We start from the raw sequence: 22,985 nt of genomic DNA on the forward strand, positions 1-22,985 counted from the left end.
AAATAACGATCGACCTGGACATGATTCATGAAGCTGTTACCATTTGGCTCCAGAAATTTTTACATTGTGCGTGCCCCTGGTATGCAATACCTTGGTAGTTGTATTCTTTGGTGTTTCTGTAACAGTTGCGTTGTTCAGGAGGATTAAAGCCAGTCCTTTTAGGTTTTTGTTACAGAGAATTTTGTTCTATATTGCCTATATGATCCTTGTCTATTCCTCCTATATTCAATTTTCTCTTTTCTACCCGTTTTCTTAGACATCGAACATCCCCAGTGGTGGAGTTCGTATATGGCTTACCTTACTATACCAATAGCAATAGCAACCCCCCAAAAATCACGCTATCGGAGGAGCTCTTATCTGATTAAACAGCATCTCTGATCCTCCTCTCACCCTACTATCCAACTTGTAAGAAAAGTCTAAACAAAGCCAGAGTATTGTTTAAACAAGGAAGGAACAGGCTGAAGATTGAGAGTGAAATCATGCAGCTTTCTCATCTAATTTATTCCACGAAAATTACAAATCAGGATTTTGTATTCGCTGTTTACAAAAACAACACCCAGAGAGGGAGTACATCTATTAGCCAATGCCAGATAGAATTGGAAGCAAATCAAAACTTGGATATATGGAGAAGCAATAAGTACTCAAGATTCTTCTTTGGTAAGATTATGGACATTTCTTTGGGCATAGAGCTGTTCTCGAGCTTTCTTTGCGGCAAGAGCTTCCTCATGCAGTATTTGGATGGGTGATCATTCAGGCAACTTCAACCCACCATTTTGTTTCTGTGAACCATCATTGTTCCCTGCCATAGATTCGCGGAAGCTCTTCAGTGCAGGTTTGAGTTTAAGAGTAGCAAAATCAACCGTTGTTCCTACAACTGCGAAGATGATTGAGTAACATGTAGCACAAACCTGACCACCTGAAAAGCTCATTGAAAGAAAGGTAAACTCGTGGGAAATCAACAAGAAGTCGAAAACAAAGAACCTTAACAACCATCCACTTCAAAACCACACAAACACCAGAAAGTTACATGCAGCTCAAACAGACCAGATTAGTGACCATCAATTCTTTGCATGATCACAACATAATTAAAAACAGAGAACGTGATAATGCAGTGACCAATCAGTCTGATCATCCCAAATGCATCAGCTTCACAGAAGTCCAATCAAAGCTCCCGTTTAGGAGAAATTATTTTTTTCTTGGTTAGAGCTGGGATTTTATGTTACCTAGCTAAAGAAGGGAAAACAGAACCGAGAGGGCAAGATCAATTGCTACTAGCATGCATGCATTCATGCCCAAGTGTTTCTGAGTATTAGAGAGAGACAGGGAATGCAACTCGTTTCGTGGAATTTAACCTTGTAGGTGACCAAGAATTGCACCACTCCCAAAACCTGCAATTGCTGAGTTCAGTAAATCATTAGGTTCGGCCTTTCTGCTAGCTCTCACAAACTCGCGTGCACCTGAAACAAATAAAGGACACAATCATACAACCCAAGGACCATGCTGGCCCTTCAACCTAAGTAAATCTCAACATTTGCTACAAACCAAAAAAAAGAAGAAGAAGTGAAACCCTTTTCAGTTGCCTTCAAATTCCTCTCTTAAATTAACTTCTATTATGCACTAGTGTCTAAAGGATCAAAATCAACTACAAAGATTACTTTCTGCAAAATCAAACAGTGTTTCGTTGCAAATTGATCTAACGGTGATAAGCGTGTTGTGAGAATCAAAACTAGAGTGCTAAAAGAAAAAGAGATTCCATAAGGAATCAACACACTTCACATAATTCCTTCTTGATCTTGACATTAAAGAATGAGAAACTTAATGGAAACCCTAAATACAAATACACGCGTAGGCCATTCTTCACTGAAAACCTCAGCCACACAAGGTAGGAAATCCGAAAAAACACGAGAGTCACAGAAACACTCTGTTGTATTCCACAAAGCATTGGTGCAGCAACATACCCCAGCATCAACATGTTCATAACCTAACAGTGGACTGATAACATGCTGTATGTACAGTTGCTCTGCTATTTCCCTTGTTGGTGCTGATACAAGGTCTTCAGTTTCTCTCCGCAGAAGGCACACATTATTTGTCAGAGCTGAATGACTATCCTCGCTATCATATCCATTTCTGGGAGATTCAATCCTAGGAGCCTTTTGTATGCGTAGTACCTTTCCAACCTACTCAAAATCAAAGCAAATGTCGTAAGTAACAAATGTAGGTATATTGCAACGTCTTTGTAATGAAGCATTTTACTATGGCCTCGCCTATGACCCACTTTATCTAACCCGTTTTCTCTCCATTTTAAAATCATTGAAGGAACACTCTCATTCTAAAATTCAAGTTCATTTACCGAGTACAAAGATGCTTTTGCAAATCCAAACAATTCTTCAAAAGAAAAATCTCAATTCTCAGAAGGAAAAACTTGTTTGCTTTACTTTTGGAGTTTGAAAAAATGCTCAGTTAAAATTATTCTACAATGAAAAATGACATGAAGAGACACAACGAAATCATCGTAAGAGTGATGAAGCACAAATGAACACACAAACGTAGAAGAGGATCCGGAGTAAGCAAGAACAAGATTGACAGCTCATTCCCCTCTATAAATCCAATCGTCCGCATCTTTTAGCTCTAACACCACCGCCATCCACTGCAAAGATTCGGAATCAAGACACTACAAACACATCTAAATGCATTATACCTCCATCAAGTCTTCTTATTTCCTATTGTTAGTTGGTATTTTTACCCCCCAAATCTTTCGAGGCAGCAATTTGCAAGAATCGACGAAAACTAATCAGAACATTTTAGAAGAGAAATAGAATTTCAACACTATCTTTGCTTACCACGATGAACGAAATTGAAAGAAAAAAAAGAGAGAGACCTACATGCAGTTCAACTTCTCCTCAACATCAAGTTTCCAAATTGTCAATAACCACCTGGAAAGTAAGTGTTCAAATTTGAAATGAAAGAGAACAAGGAACAAAGTCTACCAACCAGCCCAAATGCAGAAGTGATAAGACAACGACGAAGGAGATTTGAACAAATTCAACACTCTAGCTTTTCTGAGTTTTATTAGAGAAGCAAGAATGTCTGTGTGTGTCACAGAGAGGTGTCACACAGAGAGAGAAACATTTTAGAGAATTAGAGAATAGGCGTGGTTACGGAACACGAGTTCTGTGCTCGCTTATTCTTAACCGCAAGAAACTACTATTGGCCGCTTAAAATTGCTTATAGCCGCGTAAAATTACTCATGGCCACAAATTTTTGAAAGCGTGAGTAATATACCCGCCATCGTGGCTTACAGTGAGAAATTGGGTTTTGAAGCGGGCCTCTTGGGCTTATTGGATTGAAATGAGCTTCACCAGTTGGCCCACCTCTATTTTTAAGCCGAACCCCATTGAAATAGATCAAAAAAACTTGGGAAAATAACGGCCCAGGACATATTTTGATAATTAATACCCGTCAAGGACATGCTAAGAACATTTGTTAATACTGAAAATGTCATTGGTGGGTATTAATTATCAAAACACGTCATTGACTGTCATTTTCCCAAAAAACTTTTAAAAATCTTCCAGTCGGCCCAAAACATTTTTTTGGCTCTCTTTTGGGGATAATTTGCAAGATTAATGTTTCTCTAAATTTTATTTTGTCTAATTTCAGTTTTCTTTCGCGTTAGTTAATTGCGTCAATTTTTTTTTTTTTTTTTTTATGAATTTTTGGTTCGTTTCGACGAGAGAAATCAAAAAACTGAAAAATTATGACCCAAAATTAAATATTATTCAAAAAAGCCAAGAAAAAGTCCAATTTCTTTTAATAAAAATTTTGGCCTTGTTTTATTGGCCTTTTAAATTAAGGCTCTGTTCGGAGCCCATGAAAAGGAAAAGAAAAGAAAAAGAAAAAAAACAAAATTTCTCTTTCATTGTTTGATTGGAAGAGAAAGAGTGAAGAAAATAAGAATTTCAAGTGTAGTGAATACTGTAGTAAATTTCCCCTCCCATTTTCCTTTTTAATTTTCCTTTTCGTGGGTTCCAAATTGAGCTTGAGTTTGGATCATAATTTTCCACTTTTCCGACTCATCTCATCAAGACGAATTAATAGTTACAAAAAATTGACGCAAACTAACAAATGCAAATTTTTTTTGAATAAAGACGAAAGAAATTTCATTTTTTAAGGAAAACTCAGCCTAAAAGCCTTTTTGACAAAAAAGAAGAAGAGAGAAACTCCAACCTGAATAGCGAGGAACCGTTCTCTATTTAATGGAAGATGAAGGTGAGCACTAGAAATTGTTTAGCCGTGAATGAAGATGAAAATCAGAATCCTTTCAATTGAGTCTCTGTCAAATTAATTTTTTTTCCGGATAGATTGGCCCTGAACCCCAAACTGTTGGTATTAGTTTCTTGATTGCTCGTGTTTTTCCATATGAATCTTGATTCATGAGTGTTCAATTTCAGAGTTAAAGTTTTCCTATGATGCCCAGTCTGCCCTTGTCTTTTTAAACTGGTTTTCACCCTATGGATAACCAAGTACTAGTATCCATAGTGAAGCTAGTTTGTTGACCAAGTGCTCAGAATTGGCTGCAGAAGTCAGAAGAAAAAAAAAAGCTGAATTTTTTTTTTTTTTTTTGACTAGTAATATCAACCCATATATATTAATAACAATATTCTACAGTTAATAAAGCTGCTCTCGCAATATTATGAGCAGCAATAACAGTCTGCCTACCTAAAAAGCTTTCACTACTTCCAACATAATTAAACGGAGCATCAAGTTTAATTGTGGCTAAATGTAACAGCTCAAATAGCATGCCATTGGAGCACTAAATTTTGAACCTCTTTTTAACTATAGCAATAGCAACCCGAAAATCACGCTATCGGAGAAGCTCTTATCTGATTAAAGGGAGTCTCTGATTCTCTAAACCTTCGCTATCCAACTTGTAAGAAAAGTCTAAATAGAGGCACAGTATGGTTTAAACAAAGAAGGGAAAGGCTGAAGATTGAGAGTGAAATCATGCAGCTTTCTCATCCAATTTATTCCACGAAAGTTACAAAACAGGATTTTGTATTCGCATTTTACAAAAACAACACCCAGGGAATACATCTATTAGCCAATGCCAGATAGAAATGGAAACAAATCAAAACTTGATACATGGAGAAGTAACAAGTACTCAAGATTCTTCTTTGGTAAGATTATGGACGTTTCTTTGAGCATAGAGCTGTTCTCGAGCTTTCTTTGCGGCAAGAGCTTCCTCATCCAGTATTTGGATGGGTGACCATTCAGGCAACTTCAACCCACCATTTTGTTTCTGTGAACCGTCATTGTTCCCTGTCATAGATTCACGGAAGCTCTTCAGAGCAGGTTTGAGTTTAAGAGTAGCAAAATCAACTGTCGTTCCTACAACTGCGAAGATGATTGAGTAACGTATAGCACCTGCCTGACCACCTGAAAAAAGTCATTGAAAGAAAGGTAAACTCGTGGGAAATCAACGAAAAGGCGAAAACAAAGAACCTTAACAACCATCCACTTCAAAACCACACAAACACCAGATAGTGATATGCAGCTCAAACAGAGCAGATTAGTTACCATCAATCCTTTGCATGATCATAACATAATTAAACAGAGAACGTGATAAGCAGTTACCAATCAGTCGGATCATCCCAAATGCATCAGCTTCACAGAAATCCAATCTAAGCTCACTTAGGAGAAATTATTTTTTTCTTGGTAAGAGCTGAGATTTAATGATACCTAGCTAAAGAAGGGACAACAGAACTGAGAGGGAGTACTAGTATAGTAGTATTATTCTGCAAGCGCATTCATGCCTAAGTGTTTCTGAGTATTAGAGAGAGATGGGGAGTGAAACTCGTTTCCTGAAATTTAACCTTGTAGGCGACCAAGAATTGCACCACTTCCAAAACCTGCAATTGCTGAGTTCAGTAAATCATCAGGTTCAGCCTTTCTGCTCGCTCTCACAAACTCGCGTGCACCTGAAACAAATAAAAGAATAAGGACACAATCATACAACCCAACAACCATGCTGGCCCTTCAACCAAAGTAAATCTCAAACTTCACTACTAATAAAAAAAATAAAAAGCAAAACCCTTTTCAGTTGCCTTCAAATTACTCTCTTAAAAAAACTTCTATAATCCTCTGGTGTTTGAAGGATCAAAATCAATTACACAGATTACTTTCTGCTAAATCAAAGAGTGTTTCGTTGCAAATTGATCTAATGTTGATATGCGTGTTGTGAAAATCAAAACTAGAGTACTAAAAGAAAACGAGATTCCATAAGGAATCACGACACTTCACATAATTCCTTCTTGAAAGTAAAGAATTAGAAACTTAATGGAAAGCCTAAATACAAATAGACACGTAGGTCATTATTCACTGAAAACCTCATCCGCACAAGGTAGGAAATCTGAATAAACACGAGAGTCACGGAAACACTCCGTTGTATTCCACGAAGCATCTTAAGGCAGAAAAATATAGGATGATTCTACTTACACACCTCTAAAAACATACCTCTTCAACAAAAAAAGATTGGTCAAACATGGACAAAAATCGACCGTTAATTCACTGCTCATAAATTGATTTGAATTTAGACACTTATCCTAATTTGATCAACCTGAATGAAATACATGTCGCCATGTCGGGACCTACAAAATGCTTGAATCATCAAAATACATTATGAGACCCTAAGCTAATGGGTGGTTGGGAGGTCTTGCCCGGCATTCCAATGGGAAAGACTTCAACATAAAAGTAAATTTCCGTTCTTCCAGTTCCCGCGACAGACGGTCCAAGCTAGTACTAAGCAATCCTCCAAAAGCAACCAAAAAATTCCTTCGTAAATCAGGCGAAAACTTGAACTACGTACATACATACTTTTAAAAAAAGGAACAGCCAAGAGACATATGAAAACTAGTGCTATTGCTGCTACACCTCCCGCTTTGTCTGGTATACTACGAAGAATGGCATAGATTGGCACGAAATACCATTCCGGCACAATATGAGGTGGGGACTTCGCTGCACTGGTTCTTATGACCGTAAATAGGGGAAGCAAACCTCCAACTAGAGCTACAAGTACATGAAGAAGATAAATGGCAGTCCTCACAAGAAGAGAGAAGAGACTCATCTATGATGTGTTGATGCAAAGGAAGCGAACCAGCTGATAGCAGAAGTGCATAGTTGCGAGTGCGGCACACATATGAATGGGTTCATCATTCATGGACATCGGATTAGCAGGTATATAATTGTCGGGATGCCCCAAAACATTAGGAGCATAAAAAATCCAAATGGAAGCATTGACGATGGACACCCAATGGATTATTTGATCCATATTGATGCAATGCAGCCAGATGAAGAACACTAGACATGGTGCGTACTGCATGCAAAGCAAGACTCAATTATCTAAGCCTGACTTCATAGCAAAAGAGGAGCATCTGATCTTGTTTGGTTCAGTTTTAAAATCAGTTTTCGCCGAAATGTTCTTCAGAAGAGATAATACACACAAGGATTCAAGAGTATGATCAGAACACATTGAATCATGAACAGAGGTCGAATAAGGTCTACGAGAGGGATTTACCGCAATAGCAACCAGTGACGATGGCGAAATTAGCGGCGTAAGTCGCAGAAATGTTGGCGAGACCGTGAACTTTGCTATGTTTCGAGAGCAATCCGTATCCCCCGCCAGCAATTCCTATTAACAAGAAGAAAATCAGAAATTCGAACACTTTGTTTAGAATTCAAATTTTTCCGAGGAGGAGGTAATGAAATCAGACTAATTCCGTATTCCAGCGGCAGTAGGGTTTGTTTTCCTCGAGCAGCCAAACACGGAGCCAAGCTAAAAAGAAAGGGAATGAATTATGGTTCTAGAGAGAGAGAGACCTGCGAGGAGGGTGGGGATGAGAATTCGCTCCTTCCAACCGTCCGATGAAGAGGATGATGAAGAAGTCACTTCTAGGGTTTTGTCATCAGTAGCCATTTTTAGTTCTCTCTCTCTCTCTCTCTCTGCTCACTGCAGTGAGAAGCCATGAAACTGGTTGACATTAGCTACTGATTGGGCTTTACAGCCCAATTAAGCGCCCCTTCACCGGGAGGTCTACGACGGAGAAAAGGCCCATAACTATGAGTCTTGGCCCATTAAAAGGAAAAGCAATAAACACTTGTTTTCTCATTTCACTTTCATTTTGTTTTTGTTTTTCTTTATTTTTAAGGGAAATTCCTGCTTTGTCCAATTTTTTACTTAGGGTTCCGCGCGGACCCTCTATTATCGCGCTATCCCTTGCAACCCATTTTCTTGAGATACTTTTACTATTTTACCCTTTTGCAGAATTTCTGGGGGTTTGAACTCTTAGAGTGTGAATTCTGGGAGGTTATAAATTTGGCCCTAGTATACCCCTTTGAAGAATTAACATCTCCAAAAATTCACACCAAATATGCAGATGAGACGGGGATATTTTTGGCAATTTACTTAAAACGGCGCTTATGTGGGATGAGCTTGACATAAGGTGGGTTTAGACAAGTTGGCAGTGACAAAATAGGACCGGCTTGGAAGAACCCCCTAGTGAGACCTACTGGAAGCCGGAGCAAATGCTCCATATGAACTAGCCCCTAAAAAAGTTGATAGCATCTGAGAGGATTTGTTTATCTTTTTCTTTTCCCTAAACTAGTTCAAATTCCAACTAAATATGGCCTCATTTTCGTAGCTGATTACTGTTTACACTTTTCCAGATAAAAACAATTCTCCATTTCCATTCATTCATCAGTCTGTGACTTGTGAGAAGTAAAATGAAGAGAAGCAAACAATGTCACAACACAACCAAAAAATGTAACTCTGTGAAGAAAGTGTAAAGCCCCATCTCTCAGGCAATTGCAACTTGCAAGCTCAAACTTCCCAGGAAGTCCAAAACAGAAACAATAAGCCGAAGCTGCAAAGACAGAAATCTGCAGAGAAAGTGAAGTGAATGGGAACGATAAGCCGAAAAAATAATCGACAGCTGTGACTAGTTTGAGAAATCGTTCCTAGTAATACAGAGAAAGTGAAGATGTTTTTGATGACAAGAACTGCAATTTGAGCTCTCATTGAATCAAAGACATAAATCTGACGTGGTACGTACTTCATAAGCTGCCCTAATATGGACCTTTTATACAATTAATCTTATTTTGAAAAAAAATACTAGAACGAGAAAGTCTATAGGCCGAATTACAATCATTTTGGTTTTCAACCTTGTTCATGGATTGAAAATCTCAAGAAACTGAAGCGCCCGGTTCTATATCTTCGGAAGCAGAGAAGCCATTGACTCCTTCCTCACCTTCCCAGTCACTATCCTGCATTGGAGGCTCCGACTTTCTTGGTGGGCCTGCCCCGCTTCTTCTTCTTCGGAGTTCTGAAATTGTTTCGAATGGAAACTATGTAAACCCAGAAGATAAAAATACAAGTGCATCACAAGAGCGGGAGGTAAGCTTACTTTTATTGGTAATGGAAGAACGAGTCATTGCTAAGAATTCATCCCACTTGAACTTCCGAAGTTCTTGCTTCTCTTCCTCCGAGAGTTCGAAATTGGGTTCCCTCCCACACATAAAAGCAGCCCTGCAAATAAAATGTAGTAATGGGTTCTTCAAGCATAGTAGTTCACATCTACCTAGTGTCTTAGGCAACAGTAATTCAGAGCCGAAATTACTTATATGGTACAGAAATCACAAGTGTAACTTTGTAGTTGTACCCCAAAGATTAGCACTTGAAGGAAAAGTGAATGGAGTATGTGTTAAGAAACACAGGAGGCGAGTTCCAATTTCGAAATTACTGTAAACTGTCCTTGAAATTCAGGAAAATGCAAGAGTTATTGGAGGATCAGTGAAAGCAGAAAGTTGAGAAACATCTAAAATGTTGTATCAACGGGACGAGCCACGCAGCTTTGAAGCTGTCACTGTAACTGTCCCATGACCACCTGAGATCTCACCTGCCACACTAATGAGACTGGGCCATAGGCCCAAAAGGTTGGAGAACTCAAGGTACAGTTTCAATTTAAGCCCATAGACGTTTTCTAGCAGTGGCTGCCGAAAGGAAGGCAAAAATCGGCGTTGATACCTGTCATACAAGCGAGCAGCTTCTTCTTGAGAGCCCACAGTCCCCAAATGAATTTGTTTCTTGTCAACTTTAATTGCAGCTTGCCATTTCATATTCTTTAAGTAGACACCTCTCATGACACATGGTTCTTGGTTTTCAAAATGCTTTCTCCTGTGACGCTTTCTGCGTTTGACTTCCGGCACTAAATAAAATGTGTAAGACAAAGGCAATGATGAGAGGAATACACAAGCATTAAAACACCATCTCCACACAGAGAGAGTGCCAATTTTTGAACTGGAAATAAATAACTCTGAGATTCGTAAAAGGTGTACACAAAAAGACATACCTGGATATTGGTGTGTATGCTGATCTTTTGAGGTACTAGAACCAGATAAATTTGACGACCCAGGACTTGCTTTTGGAATGGTTTTCTGGGAAGCAACATATGCAATGCTAATATAAGCTTGAAATACACGAAAGCTGCAAAAATTCATTAGGTATTTTGTAGATCATAAAATACTAAATAATGTCCTCCCTGCTAGATATCTTGGTGGCATGCCAGGATTCTAAACATAAAATACTGGACTGAACTTCATGAAAGGAAAGAAAATCTGTGTCTATTTTTCCAAGCTCTATCAACAAAGAAGTGAAAAGGAAAAGCCGTCAGTCTTTACTAAATTGTGGTGAGAGACTGGAAGTGCGAAGAGTGCAAAAGAATAATATGACATGGTGATCCAATTTGACACCTTTAAAACTCCATTACAACCTCAAATAAATGAAATGATTACATACTTATACGAAGCCCATGCTATTATTAAGCAAAACTGATGTTTATCCACAGTAAATAACAGATCATCCTCCTATCGAAATAAATTTCCCTCAAAATGGTGACACAATCAACAAAACATCAAACTAATCATAAATTTTCTACATTTATCTATCAAATGTCGATATATAAGATTATTCATGCGGAGATAAGACGAGCGCACATCAAATAGAGACAAACTTGAACGCTTGTAAATCGCAACAAAATTATTTCATGCATAGTGAAATATCAAACGAGGCCATTTTTAGTAGTATTGCATGCAACATTGATGGTTCCCAATAATGGCATGAGGAGTTGCTTAGATAGAACTTAGAAGACACAGTACAGTATCTGTATAATGCAAAAGTAGTCCCTAACAAGCCCAATATATATGAATTATTATCTGCAATTCGTTAGTCATTTTGCATTGGCCTTTTGATGTTTGACTTGCCAAAGAGGAAGAGAAATCCTAGTCCTACGGATTATTTTTTGGGATCACCAGATTTTTAACGCTTTTACAGCACCAACTATTGTGTTTCTGGTGTAGTGTAACTAAAATATTGGACCACATTGTATTGTTGACTTTCATTCAAGCTGATCTTTATCTCCCTAACTAAACAAGAAACTGATCTTTAGTTCCATACTTCAATGCATGGCTAGAGACAAAAATGTCTATTGAACTGCCAGCAGTTAAATCCCCAAAATGTTGAATTCAAAACCCAATATTATAACCCATACATGGCATCAGTAAGTGGGGTTAGATGAGAAATGCGAGCATATTTACTGGTGATGCAAGGAGACGAAACATACCACCACGATATCAAGTACAAAAGTAAGGCTGTTCAAAATAAAAAAGAACCAAAGTAAAGAACAGTAAAGACAAAAACTGCATTTCACCAGACACTAAAATATAAAGTGCACTATGAACACAAATACAACAAATTTATGCACCTCCTTTGGCTTCTCAGCATCCACTGAAGGCATAGGATGAACACTGACATTTTTTGTGCTCGGGATAGGATGTCCAGAAGCATTTCCATTCTCGCAAAACCTAAGAAGTGGATACAAGAAAGAACTTCGCCCTACAAAGGGGCCAATTGCACATCATCAATCTTAAATTTTATGACAATTCAAGATTTCTCTCGACTTGATGAGCAATCTTTGTTATGCTAGTTATATAAGGCATTTCATTTCTAATGACAACAAGTTCGAGTGGGCATACCAGAGCAAAGTCCCAAGAGTCTGCGCCTTCGTATGCTTACCATGTCAATGCCGATGTTCCAAACAGCTGCCCAGCGATTCAGCTGAAGCCCTCAAGTTTTTATAAAAAGTTGTTAATTTAGCAATAGAATACATGCCAAGGCAACTACAAGATTAGGATTAACTAGTAGAAACAATTGCTAGGCAACTCCAAAGGTCCCCTTTCCTGGACCAAAAAACAACTACGATCTTAAGATAAACAGAGAAATGGAAAGAAATCCAAAGTAGAAAAAGTTAGCCCGTCCTTACGACTAAATTAACCATGTAATTCCCCATTTAAGCTACAGAGTAAAACGTTAACCATATATAGCATATGCAGCTTATATCGTACATAAAGCAATTTGGCACAAAGGAGCATAGAAACAGAAATATGGGGAAAGAGGGGGGAGGGGTGTAAGTAGGGAACACAATAACTAAAACACATTCAATTGTTCTCAGTTGCTCACACTTTGTAAATTTTCATTCCAAGTTTTAAGACAAGAACATTAGAAAAGGTGATAACTTGGTGAGCGGTCAAAATTGAGGAAAAAGAAACCCCAAAACAGTCAATAAGCCGGATTTAGAACTCCAAGACTTCAAATCAAACACCCAAACCAGCAATTCCGAATTTGGTGGGATTAGTCAACCCCACCAACCTACCACCTTTTTACCGATGGGTACAGGGAAATTTACGGACCAACAAGAACAAAGGCTTCAAAACACACTTCAGAAAGAAAAACCCAACAAATCGAGAGAAACCGATGTAGCCAATATGAGATAAACAGTTGTAAGCCTTCAGACCCACCAAAGCCAATGCCAGAAACAAGAAAGTAAGTACCAAGACCAAGTCGTAAAGCACCCTTGTACGAGATTGAGCTAACTAGGAAGAGAAAAGGAGTCTTGTGTTCATACCTGAAAGGCAGAGAAGGTAAGGTGGTTGGAGAAACGTGGAACCCGAGGAAAATCAAGTGGGGTTTTGAAATCTGGGAGGTAGTGGGTGGGTTGGAAAGGGGGAGCGGTGGTGTATGAGGAGGAGGAGAGAGAGTGTGTGGAGGGAGAGAGAGGGGGAGGGAGGGAGATCTACCACCTTTTTTCCCGTTTGGATGGGAAGCTGGTGGTGGTGGTAATGGCGTAGACAGAGAAAGAAGAGAAGGGGGTGGTGGTTGGTTGAATAGAAGGGCGAATGCTAGGCTTCGTTTGGCTGACTTTATTCAACCCCCCTCTCTCTCTCCTCCAAAGCAAAAGGTCTATGTTTTAACAAAAAAAAAAAACAAAAGGCTGAATAAGGTCTTGATTTTTTTTTTTTCATGAATATTCTACCATGATTTAGATTATTAGGAAGAATGCAAGGTGGGACTCACAATGGGTGTTGGAAATTAGGAATTTTATTTCTACTGTGGAAAGAATTTAATTTCTTATTAAAAATATTTTCCTTCCTAAAGAACCAAATTTTTCTTAATTTTTTTGAATAATTGTGATGAAATTTTATTAAGTTTGAATCTTTTGATGATTTTTTTTATTTGTTGCTTTAGTAGAGACAAATCGAAAAACGAAAATTGTTTGACAAAAAGCTTAACAAGATTTGCCAAAGATAATTTTCTTTTAAAAATATGAAATTTAATGTTGTGTTCTCTTTAGTTTCAAAAAGAATTTTTCAAAAAATTCCGCCTACTTTTAACATTTCTCTCTCTATCTCTCTCCAATTATTACCCTTACTATTTTTCAAAAACCAAACCAAACACAGCGGCATCCCAAAAACAATCTGATCAAGAAGGTGCATGATTTGCAAAAATTGGTGAGCCGTTAAGAATTCATCCTCTTGTTCTTTTTACTCAGGTCTTGTTCTACTAAGGTTATTAATTTTTAAATATATATTTTTACTTTATGAGATATGTCAATCTTTCATAATATTTCACTTTCAATTTTAAAAAAAAATATTTATTTAAAAAATAAGTACTTATTTACGTTAGCATTTGGATTTGGACAACGAAAGAGGCGTCGGTGATCAGTCAGTGGTCGCAGACTCACAGCTGAAATTTTGAAATTGGGCTGATGGCCCAAGTTCTAAACCTGATACTCGGGAGGTGGTGGGCCTTGATCGACCCGGTCCGCTAGAACGTGAACAAAATCAGCACGTGACGGTTGACGAAACAGCGAGAAGAAGCAGAGGGAATTAGGGTTTTAGTACGAATTTGTGGGAATAGCTTTGGTGATTACTCCATCTGGGAATCTGAAGAAGAAAAGCGACAATGATCTACGACGTCAATTCACCTCTCTTCAGGTCCTTCCTTAGCCAGAAGGGTGGTTCCTCTGACAAGAGGTAATTCTACTCTCTCTCTCTCTCTCTCTCTCTCTCTCTCTCTCTCTCTCTCTCTATGTATGTACGTATATGAATATATATGATTCTTTTGTGTAAACGTGATGAATATATCCTTTGTTTCGGAGTTTTCTGCGTCCTGTTGAATTGGGTTATCACTGATATAGTATTGATGTTTTGGCTGCCTCTTTGTACTGGGTCAAGTCCACACTCGTTTAGAATGTAGAAATTCACGTGTTTTTGTCTTACCTTATCGATATGGTATAGGGATTGGGTCTACTTTTCGGAATCTGCAATTTTTGATGAGTTTTGGATTGAAAAAAAAAAACGGGAACTGCACGTTTGTAGTGTGAAAGTGTATGCCCGTCTTCCAATTTGTTCATCATTTTGTCTCCACTCTCCCTATTTGAGGAAAACTTCAAATGTTGGAATTTCCATTGACGGGGCTGTGATGTGAAATGTCTAACCATCTATAGCTCTATGCATCAAATACGAATATGGATATGTTCGATCCCAGTGGGCTTATTGCCATTGGTTGAAACCATGGGCGCCAGAATACAGGATGTCTCACCAGAAAAAAGAAGATGTCTCATCTTGTTAGAGTTAACAGCAAACAACCTTTATACCCGGTAGATGGAAACAGGATAAAAGTATATTAACCTCCACTACCTGCAAACTATGTTTTCAATCGAGCTAAAAAGTTTTGTTAACTGCCTAGGCTAGAGCGCATGCACGTGTTTGTAAATTTACCATATCCTATGTGGAGTGGTGTGAGCGGAATGCATTCTGTTATGTGCAATAACTACATTTCTGATCTTACTAAACATCTATCAAAGCATCCTTATCTCAAGTACACTTATTTGCTTAACGTAGTTTTTTGTCGGGTTTGCTAGTGATGAGTTGTTTCCTAGTTGCTCAGTGGTTTAATCCACAAGTGTCATTGGTATTATGTCTAAACAAGTTAGTTTTTTTTTTTTTTTTTTTGTGATAGTCAGGCTTATGTCTAACCAAGCCAAGATAAGCCTCCTAATCAATTGAGATCGGCTACATTAATCTTTTCTCGTCATTCTGCTTTGTCGAGGGCCATATGTTCACTGAAATTTATTGAAGTTGGATCCTTTTTCAACTTACAATGCCGTGAAAATTATGCCACAATCAACAAAACCTTGTCATTGATTGATTTTGTACTCCCTCCGTCCCATGTTGATAGTCTCCTACGAAAAGACTTGCACTTTTCAGATAAAAAAATAATTGTACTTCCATTCATAATTTTTTGATTTTCTTCTCACCAAATTAAAAAATTAAAGAACTAATTGAAATATTTAATTTGGTGCGAAGAAACTCGTAAAATGATGGTACTTTATTTTTTGATCCAAAAATTGCACATCTTTTCGTATGGGACTATCAAAATGGTACGGAGGGAGTACATTTTTTTGGAGGAAAAGGAAATCAATAGACTGCCAATGGGATCATATGCCAGATGCACCCCTCCACTTGAGACAACAAAATTTGGTTCTAAGGGGCATATCATCTCCAATGTCTCAATCTTTAGTGTTGATCGAACCTAGCTGTCACAATTTAAAGTCTTTGGTATCAGTTGGTCTTCGATATTCACTTTTCTACTAGATCTACTTCCATTGTTGCTCAAGATACGTCCTTATATTGGATACTATTTTGAATTTTGCCTACTTATTTTAGATCTTGCGACTACAATGCTTCTCTAATATTACTATTGATTGTTAATTCCTCTTCTAGTTCATCTACAATGATAACATCTATGAAGCACTGACATTCCTAGAGGTCGCCATTTCCGCGTATTGGATGCGGGGTGTCCCTTCAAATAAAGAGGGGGACATGGCATGGACTTGTGGGGAACCTGGGACACGTTCAGGGACATTGCGGGGGTAGAAGTGTAGTGTTTTTTAATTTTTACAGGGGTAAACATGTTATTTATCAAATATTTGGGTTTTAGTGTAATCAAACCTTTTAATAATCCTATATGTGTACATTTACATATATGTCTGTATGTGCCGGTACATATTCGTTGTATCTATGTCGCTATGTCTATGAGTGTTTATCTTGCATATATAAATGTGTGTATGTAACAGTATAATAGCAGTACAGAACAATGTATATATCTTACACAAAAAAGTGGTATATGTCTGTATACAAAATGTTACTGCATACTTTTATGACATATTTTTATGTTTTTTTTTTTTTTCCCGTGTTCTCGGCGTGTTCGTATTTGTGTCCATGCTACACATGATAACATCACGTGCAAATAGCATGCATGATGGAACGTCATCTTTAATATGTTCAATCATTTTGATGACAAGGTTGGAAAATAGGCAAGTACTCCAATGACCCAAGGCATAGTGCACTTATTTCTGTCGTTTATTTGTTTGTACTTACAACCCTGCAGTCCATCAGTCTGCTGCTAGAGGATTGTACTCACAACTCTACATACAGTTTCAGTTCAATGCCCCGCATCTGGTAACCACAGCTGGATAATCAACTCTTTGGACAGCTTTATAAAGGCACAAGTAGTACAAATTCATCTCGTTTTATGGTGATGTGGTTTTAACTCTGGGTTTTTAACTTGTTGGCAAATCTAGGAAAACTGAGGAGCAGAAACCGAGGGAACAGAAGCCAAAAGCTAGTGAAAACAAGCCTGTTATGAACGAGTGATGACCTTGATTGAGCTTTGGCATCAGATAGGAATCTTTTAGAGGATTATAATGAACTACTATATGAAGTGTGTTTGGTTACCGATGAGACTTGTACTTGGGGTTCTGTAAGATATTCCTTCGAATGTGCTGTTGAGAGATACTAGATGTTATGGGCAGTTCTTCTGAATGCACGATGCTTTTATCCTTTCATGTTTGGAAGCCTGGGGCTTGCGATAGCGGCCTTCTTTGGAATTGCATGTAAATTTACCGGCTCCAACGTGGTTTTCATCTCGTCTTTTCTCTTCTTTGTTTGTTCTCTCTGGTAATATGAATTTTTTTTCAGCTACGCATACTCTGTTGCTTTTTGGGTTTATGAAAAATTGAGAATTTTGCTGTTGCATAAATATCCTCGGGTGGATCGTACCAAGGATGGGTTCTAGATGAGTTTTCTATTGAAGGATTCACTTGTCATTTTATCTAGTCTCTAATTATTTCACTTTTGCTTTCTTTAACACCGAATTCGACTCTATGAGATTGTACGGTGCTCGGAGGAGGAAACACATGATTGTAGGGTGTTGACCAGCAAAGAGATCCTTTCTCTAGGAGAAAAGAGCAGAGGAAGATGGATATAGCCCGAAGGGTTAGTTTGGCTGGTTGGTAGGTTTGCTCCTCGTACAATTGACTAAGATTCGATTCTTGGGATTAGGCCCCAATAAAGTAATTTCGTTTGAATCCCTTGGTCCCAAGGAGAGGATGACCTAATTTTAATCGAATCGAGGTGCACGTAAATTGACTCAGACATCCCTCACGACTGAATCAAAAAAGAAGAAAAAGGAAGATGGAAATAGCCAACAACTTTGTGCCCCATGAATCATATTTTCTTCATTTATTAGATTTCAGTAGTGCTGGATTCTTACATTAGTCTCTACATGGTTCGGTGAAATCAACTCAGTGAAAAACAAAGCCAGGTGAGACATGGTGAAAATTCGTTTGCCCACTTTGACAGTGGTTAAATGACACAATAAGCCACAACTACGTGGTAAGTCGACTCACATGGCTTTCAAGTGTGCTGAGTTAGCAGTAGTTGTGGCTTGTTGTGATAAATCTTTGTATACGTAGTATTATTGTAACACAAGAACAATGAGAATCCTATAAACGAGCCGAGCTGAGTCTTTTATTAAACGAGATTTTTTAATTGAGCCGAGTCACCCTTAACGAGCCAAGTTTTTGTCAAACGAACCGAGCTAGCTCGTTTACTCAACGAGCCGCAAACTTGAGTTCGAATTCAACTCGTTTACTAAACGAACCGAGCCGAACTGAGTCTTAACGAGGCGAGCTGCTCCAAGCTCGCGAGATGCTCCATTCTTTTATAGCCCTAGGCCGGTGGATAAAGTCATCTAAAATTTTTGAACGGATTTGTTATTGTCGAAGAATCTCGACAAGCTGAATCTGAGCTATGGTCTAGTTTTCTTGGTTATTGACTTATTGCCTGTTGGGTAATATCGGAAGCTTGAAGACAAGACAAGGGGGCATCTTTTTGAGCCTATTTGGTTTCGACAGTACACAATAGTAGTTGTCATTGTAGCTCATCGGAAGCCACGTTACTGGAAACTAGCTGGTATTCATTGGAGGAAAGAGCTAGAAAACAAAAGATCTGCACTAGTTGTGTTGGCCCCTATCGCGGATCGCGGTTGGTTGATAGGTTTATTTTTCTCTCTATATAATTGACAACGGTTCGACTTTTGGAGTTAGGTCGTAATAAAGTTTTTTTTTTTTTTGTGTATTCCCTAATCTTGGCCTTTAACCCGACTAGAAAGAGAATTAGCTGAGACAAGCGTAAACTATCTCGAACACTTCTGACCGGCGAACCGAAAAAGAAAAAAAAAGGATAAAGACTTTAGACTTAACTACCAAAGGATAAAGACTTAAGGGTCCTCTTGTGTTGAAAAGTTGAGAGCCCAGAGGTTCATGCATGGCAAGCAATTGAGTGGTGGCATGAGTGCCTTCCATGTGCATATGAAATCCCATCTACCTTCCGAACCGGGAGATGGTATATGGTACGGTGAATATCCGGACCGTCTGTACGGCAATTCAACGGTTTTATTTCATATTCATCATCCGAGCATCCGAGCTATATTCACTATTGAGATGAAATATGGACCGTTAAATTGTCGAACGGATGGTCCGGATGTGCACAGCACAATGCCGCACAACACCTCCCCTGGGTCGCTTCCTTCCATGGTACCCACCCGACCTAGAATGACCAGACTTAGTCATAGCTGATCCGTTTGGGGAGAAAATATTGATCCGTCAATATTAATTGTTGTTTTCTTGGATCTGAGTGGGTTATTAGGTGAATTTGAAGAAAATTTGGTTATGTGTAAACTAAAAGCCTTCTGTTTTTTGCAAGTTTTTCTGGACAGGATATACACATCAGTATTAACAGGTTATAATGTGAAAGCCTTGTGTTGTACTCCTTGCCCATTTATAGCAGCTGGATGAGATTAGCAAAATTTCTAAACTGGCTATAGCGTGGCATGTATCCATAATAGCCCTGTAGCAGTTTGTTATGCGGTGTTAATTAAACACGTGATTTTGGCACTCCATTTTTAGCATGTGACACTTTACTTTCTGTTTTGCAATTTTCTATAATCAAGACACAAAGTGGAGTGCGACTAAAATTGAAGTTCCAAAATCAATTTACTAACTAAAAGGATAACAAAAAGGTTATAAAGGACAATAGTCCTACTCTTTTTTCTTTTTCTTTTTTACTGTTAGGGATGTTTGAACTAGCTTATCGCTTACGCATATCTCAACTAATTTCTTTCAGGTCTGGTCAAAGGTAGGCCCATTCAGACTCAAACTAGCGGGTTCACAAGAAATTATTTATTTAAGATCTAATCCAAAAAATTAAATCCTAATCAATTGTATGAGAAATAAACTTTCTAATCAATCGGACTATCCATTTATTGCCCATGTTAGTTAGACTCTCTCCCTCCCTCCCTTTAATCTTTATTGTCCTTGTTAGTTAGACCTCTCCCCTGCTCCCTCTCCCTCTCCCTCTCCCTCTCTCTCTCTCCATTCCCTTTAATCACGCCTTTTTCGCTTTCACAATCACAGTCAAAATCACCCATACCTTTCCCATTTGTTGTCACAACAAAACAAAGACCAGATACCATATCATCATATAACTCACTTCTCTTCTTCCTCATCCCACCACCATTCTTCCACTTCACAATTCCACCCTCTCTCTCTCTCTCTCTCTCTCCACCTGAGAAAGAAAATGTCTGACCCCAAGACTACCACCCATTTCTCCACTCTTCTTATCTCTGCCCTGCATCTGATATTCTCTTTCATTCTCTCTCACCCTGTCTACTTCTCTTACTTCGTCTTCTTCTTCTCACCATACCTTCTCAAGCTCCTCTCCTTTCTCTCTCCTCTCTTCATCACCACCTCTCTCCTCCTCCTCCTCGGTTTCCTCACTCTCTCTCCCGTCTTCCTCCATAAGAAGAACTCTGCTCTCGAACTACCCGAGCCCAAACTGGGATTCTTCCTCTCGACGTACCATTCAATTATACGGAGATTAAGGCCGTCAAAAACAGACGAAGGCGGCGAAGAGCTTGATCATTTTGAGGAGCTTGAAGCCTTCAAAATGGTGTTCAACCCGTCAAACGATTTCCACGCAGTCGAAAATTCAGTTGAGAAAACAGAGGAACTCTGTTTCTTTGATTTGGAAGAGAAAACTGTGGAAATTGATTGGGAAGAAATCGCTCAGCCAACTAAGGAAGCCAAGACGCTAGAAGGGTTTTTCAAGGAATTGGATGAGTTTGAAGACTTTGTTTACAATGTGGAACAGAAGAAAGTAGATGCACCGGACATGAATTCCAATAAAGTTGAAGTGAAAAAAGGAGTGGAATTGGTGGGAAGAGGATCCGAGGAAATAGGTGATAAAACAAGTAGGGATATCGGTACTGTTACAGCTCGTGCCGATAATGGCGGAGAGCATACTTCAAAAGCTCGTGGGAAGTCCGAAAGAAATGTCGATAGAACTGATAATGGAGGAGAGTACACTTCAATGTTCTTGGGAAGCCCACGTTCGAGAGCGCTGAAATCAAATCTCGGGAACTATGGATCGATGAGGAGGGAGGTGGAGTGGAAGAAGACGTTGGCGTGCAAGCTTTTCGAGGAGCGGAACAATGTGGATGGCGGCGAAGAAGGGATGGATTCGCTCTGGGAGACGTATGACAGGGATTCGAGTAACAAGGCCAAGGCGAAAAGCAACACGAAGAAGAACAAGAACAAGAACAAGAACAAGAAGAAAGGAAAGTCTGGAGATCGTTACGATGACGATGAGGAGGAGGGGGAGGAGGAAGAGGGCATAGATGGGAGATTATGTTGTTTACAGGCTCTGAAGTTTTCAGCAGGTAAGGTTAATTTGGGAATGGGGAAGCCTAATCTTGTGAAGATTTCCAAGGCTATCAAAGGGTTTGGATGGTTGCACCATGTCAGCAGCAGGCCTGGGAAAAAGGGTCACAAGTGAGATACAGATAGATATTAAGTAGTAGCTTTGTGTTATGTAAGTTGCATAGCTATGCATGTGTAGTTGTTCTAAGAAATTATAAGTATATATCCTCTTTGTTGTTGGTTTTTATCTCCCATATCCAGGAGATTTGTGCATTGGCTTATGACCTTTTCTTTTCTAGTGATTTTTGTTGATTTTTGGCTTGGTTTGTCAAGATGGGAATATGACCTATGTTGCATGAATCACGCAAAATGTATAAAGTATTCGTGTCGGATACTGGAGACAAGGATAAGGATATGAGATATGTGTCGGACATGTCTAGTTGAACAATAAATTTAGCAAACATATTGTCTAATCAAAATATTTGTACATCTTCTGGTGTGTTCCCGTATCCTCGAAATGAAGATTACCTCAATCCGATACTTGGACATGTACATGCACCCGATGTTAGTACCCGAGTCTATGCAATACACAACCTCCCATTTGGCCTGATAATTTTCCAAGCTCAATTGGTGTTAACTAACCTCTGAGTAGCACTTTAGACGAGGAACTGAGAAAGTTGAGAGAGCACATGCTTTCATGAATGAGTCAATGACAGAACAGAAACTTTCTTTAAGAGGCATGTGGGGACTATTTGATGGAAAGCTGCATGTACTGAAACTAGGGGTGGCAAATTGAACCCAGACTTATTAACAAATTTAGACCCATCAACTAGAAAATAAATCCAATTCAACTCATTTATTAGTTGGGTAAGAATGGGTTCAAACCCAGCTAACCCATTATTAGTTGGGTCATAATTGGGCATCAATTGGATCAACTTAAATGACTCAATGGGTAATGAAAGTAACCCATCAAATTCCATCTCTTAATTGGTCTCTTTTGCAATTGAAAAGTGGAGGAGTACGCCCCCTCTCTCTCTCTCTCTCCCCCCGCCCCCCAGGAGCATGGCCTTCTCTCTCTCTCTCTCTCTCTCTCTCTCTCTCCCTCCGCCCCCCAGGAGCATGGCCTTCTCTCTCTTTTATTCAATTGTTTTGTGCTAAATCACACGCGTCTAAAAATATTTTGAATGGTTCGAATTAAAAATCAATTGTGACCGGTAACAATTATTTTGACCAGTCAAAATTGAAAACACATCTCATCTATTAATTGCGCGAATGGACCCGTGAAATTGTGCTCCACCGTGAATAAATTTTTCTCATGGTAGTCCCGCAAAGGGTTTGGATTAAAAAATTGACTAATTTTTTTGTCCTTATTCAATTTTTTTTTGCATTTTTTTTTGTTTTGTGTCATATTTTTGTGCTTATTAATTTGTTTTGATGAGAGGAATCGAAAAAATAAAAAAATTTTGTCGAAACTTATAATTTTTTGAATAAAGACAA

At 38.7% G+C, this 22,985-nt stretch overlaps 4 protein-coding genes across 7 annotated transcripts; 2 read left to right on the top strand and 2 right to left on the bottom strand.

Annotated features, from left to right (window-relative positions):
* Positions 1–4,987: 4,987 nt before the first annotated feature.
* LOC131320032 (uncharacterized) lies at positions 4,988–8,039 on the bottom strand. 2 transcript variants are annotated; one of them, XM_058350581.1, is made up of 4 exons: positions 7,873–8,039; positions 7,571–7,684; positions 5,871–5,975; positions 4,988–5,316 (listed from the first exon to the last, which is right to left on the bottom strand). In XM_058350581.1, exons 1-4 carry the CDS (start codon positions 7,967–7,969, stop codon positions 5,159–5,161), a joined length of 474 nt encoding a protein of 157 aa, XP_058206564.1. In that variant the 5' UTR covers positions 7,970–8,039; the 3' UTR covers positions 4,988–5,158. The 2 variants fall into 2 exon arrangements, with proteins under 2 accessions (XP_058206564.1, XP_058206557.1); XM_058350574.1 differs by having other exon boundaries at positions 4,988–5,433.
* Positions 8,040–8,948: 909 nt separating this feature from the next.
* LOC131320047 (ethylene-responsive transcription factor-like protein At4g13040) lies at positions 8,949–13,351 on the bottom strand. 3 transcript variants are annotated; one of them, XM_058350592.1, is made up of 7 exons: positions 13,011–13,349; positions 12,082–12,163; positions 11,811–11,941; positions 10,401–10,485; positions 10,076–10,256; positions 9,456–9,577; positions 8,949–9,374 (listed from the first exon to the last, which is right to left on the bottom strand). In XM_058350592.1, exons 2-7 carry the CDS (start codon positions 12,122–12,124, stop codon positions 9,235–9,237), a joined length of 702 nt encoding a protein of 233 aa, XP_058206575.1. In that variant the 5' UTR covers positions 12,125–12,163; positions 13,011–13,349; the 3' UTR covers positions 8,949–9,234. The 3 variants fall into 3 exon arrangements, with proteins under 3 accessions (XP_058206575.1, XP_058206582.1, XP_058206591.1); XM_058350599.1 differs by having other exon boundaries at positions 12,082–12,171; XM_058350608.1 differs by having other exon boundaries at positions 9,234–9,374; positions 9,948–10,256; positions 13,011–13,351.
* Positions 13,352–14,091: 740 nt separating this feature from the next.
* LOC131320062 (wound-induced basic protein-like) lies at positions 14,092–17,375 on the top strand. Its single transcript, XM_058350621.1, has 2 exons — positions 14,092–14,418; positions 17,031–17,375. The coding sequence occupies exons 1-2, from the start codon at positions 14,348–14,350 to the stop codon at positions 17,101–17,103; spliced, it is 144 nt and encodes a 47-aa protein (XP_058206604.1). The 5' UTR covers positions 14,092–14,347; the 3' UTR covers positions 17,104–17,375.
* Positions 17,376–20,070: 2,695 nt separating this feature from the next.
* On the top strand, positions 20,071–21,742 carry LOC131320069 (uncharacterized). Its single transcript, XM_058350635.1, has one exon. The coding sequence runs from the start codon at positions 20,368–20,370 to the stop codon at positions 21,622–21,624; it is 1,257 nt and encodes a 418-aa protein (XP_058206618.1). The 5' UTR covers positions 20,071–20,367; the 3' UTR covers positions 21,625–21,742.
* The last annotated feature ends 1,243 nt before the right edge of the window (positions 21,743–22,985 follow it).

This window comes from Rhododendron vialii, chromosome 1a (assembly GCF_030253575.1).
Source record: "Rhododendron vialii isolate Sample 1 chromosome 1a, ASM3025357v1".
NCBI lineage: Eukaryota > Viridiplantae > Streptophyta > Magnoliopsida > Ericales > Ericaceae > Rhododendron > Rhododendron vialii.

Excerpts from the sequence above, each read along its gene's own strand:
- LOC131320062 (XM_058350621.1), top strand. The coding sequence starts at position 14,348 with ATGATCTACGACGTCAATTCACCTCTCTTCAGGTCCTTCCTTAGCCAG. Across the intron at positions 14,419-17,030 it reads GGTGGTTCCTCTGACAAGAG|GAAAACTGAGGAGCAGAAAC; the intron begins GTAATTCTACTC and ends TGGCAAATCTAG.
- LOC131320047 (XM_058350592.1), bottom strand. The coding sequence starts at position 12,124 with ATGGTAAGCATACGAAGGCGCAGACTCTTGGGACTTTGCTCTG. Across the intron at positions 10,486-11,810 it reads ATGCTGAGAAGCCAAAGGAG|AAAACCATTCCAAAAGCAAG; the intron begins GTGCATAAATTT and ends GTTGCTTCCCAG. Across the intron at positions 9,578-10,075 it reads GCTGCTCGCTTGTATGACAG|GGCTGCTTTTATGTGTGGGA; the intron begins GTATCAACGCCG and ends TTTTATTTGCAG.
- LOC131320032 (XM_058350574.1), bottom strand. The coding sequence starts at position 7,969 with ATGGCTACTGATGACAAAACCCTAGAAGTGACTTCTTCATCATCCTCT. Across the intron at positions 7,685-7,872 it reads CATCCCCACCCTCCTCGCAG|GAATTGCTGGCGGGGGATAC; the intron begins GTCTCTCTCTCT and ends TCTTGTTAATAG. Across the intron at positions 5,976-7,570 it reads CGTCACTGGTTGCTATTGCG|GTGCACGCGAGTTTGTGAGA; the intron begins GTAAATCCCTCT and ends TATTTGTTTCAG.
- LOC131320069 (XM_058350635.1), top strand. The coding sequence starts at position 20,368 with ATGTCTGACCCCAAGACTACCACCCATTTCTCCACTCTTCTTATCTCT.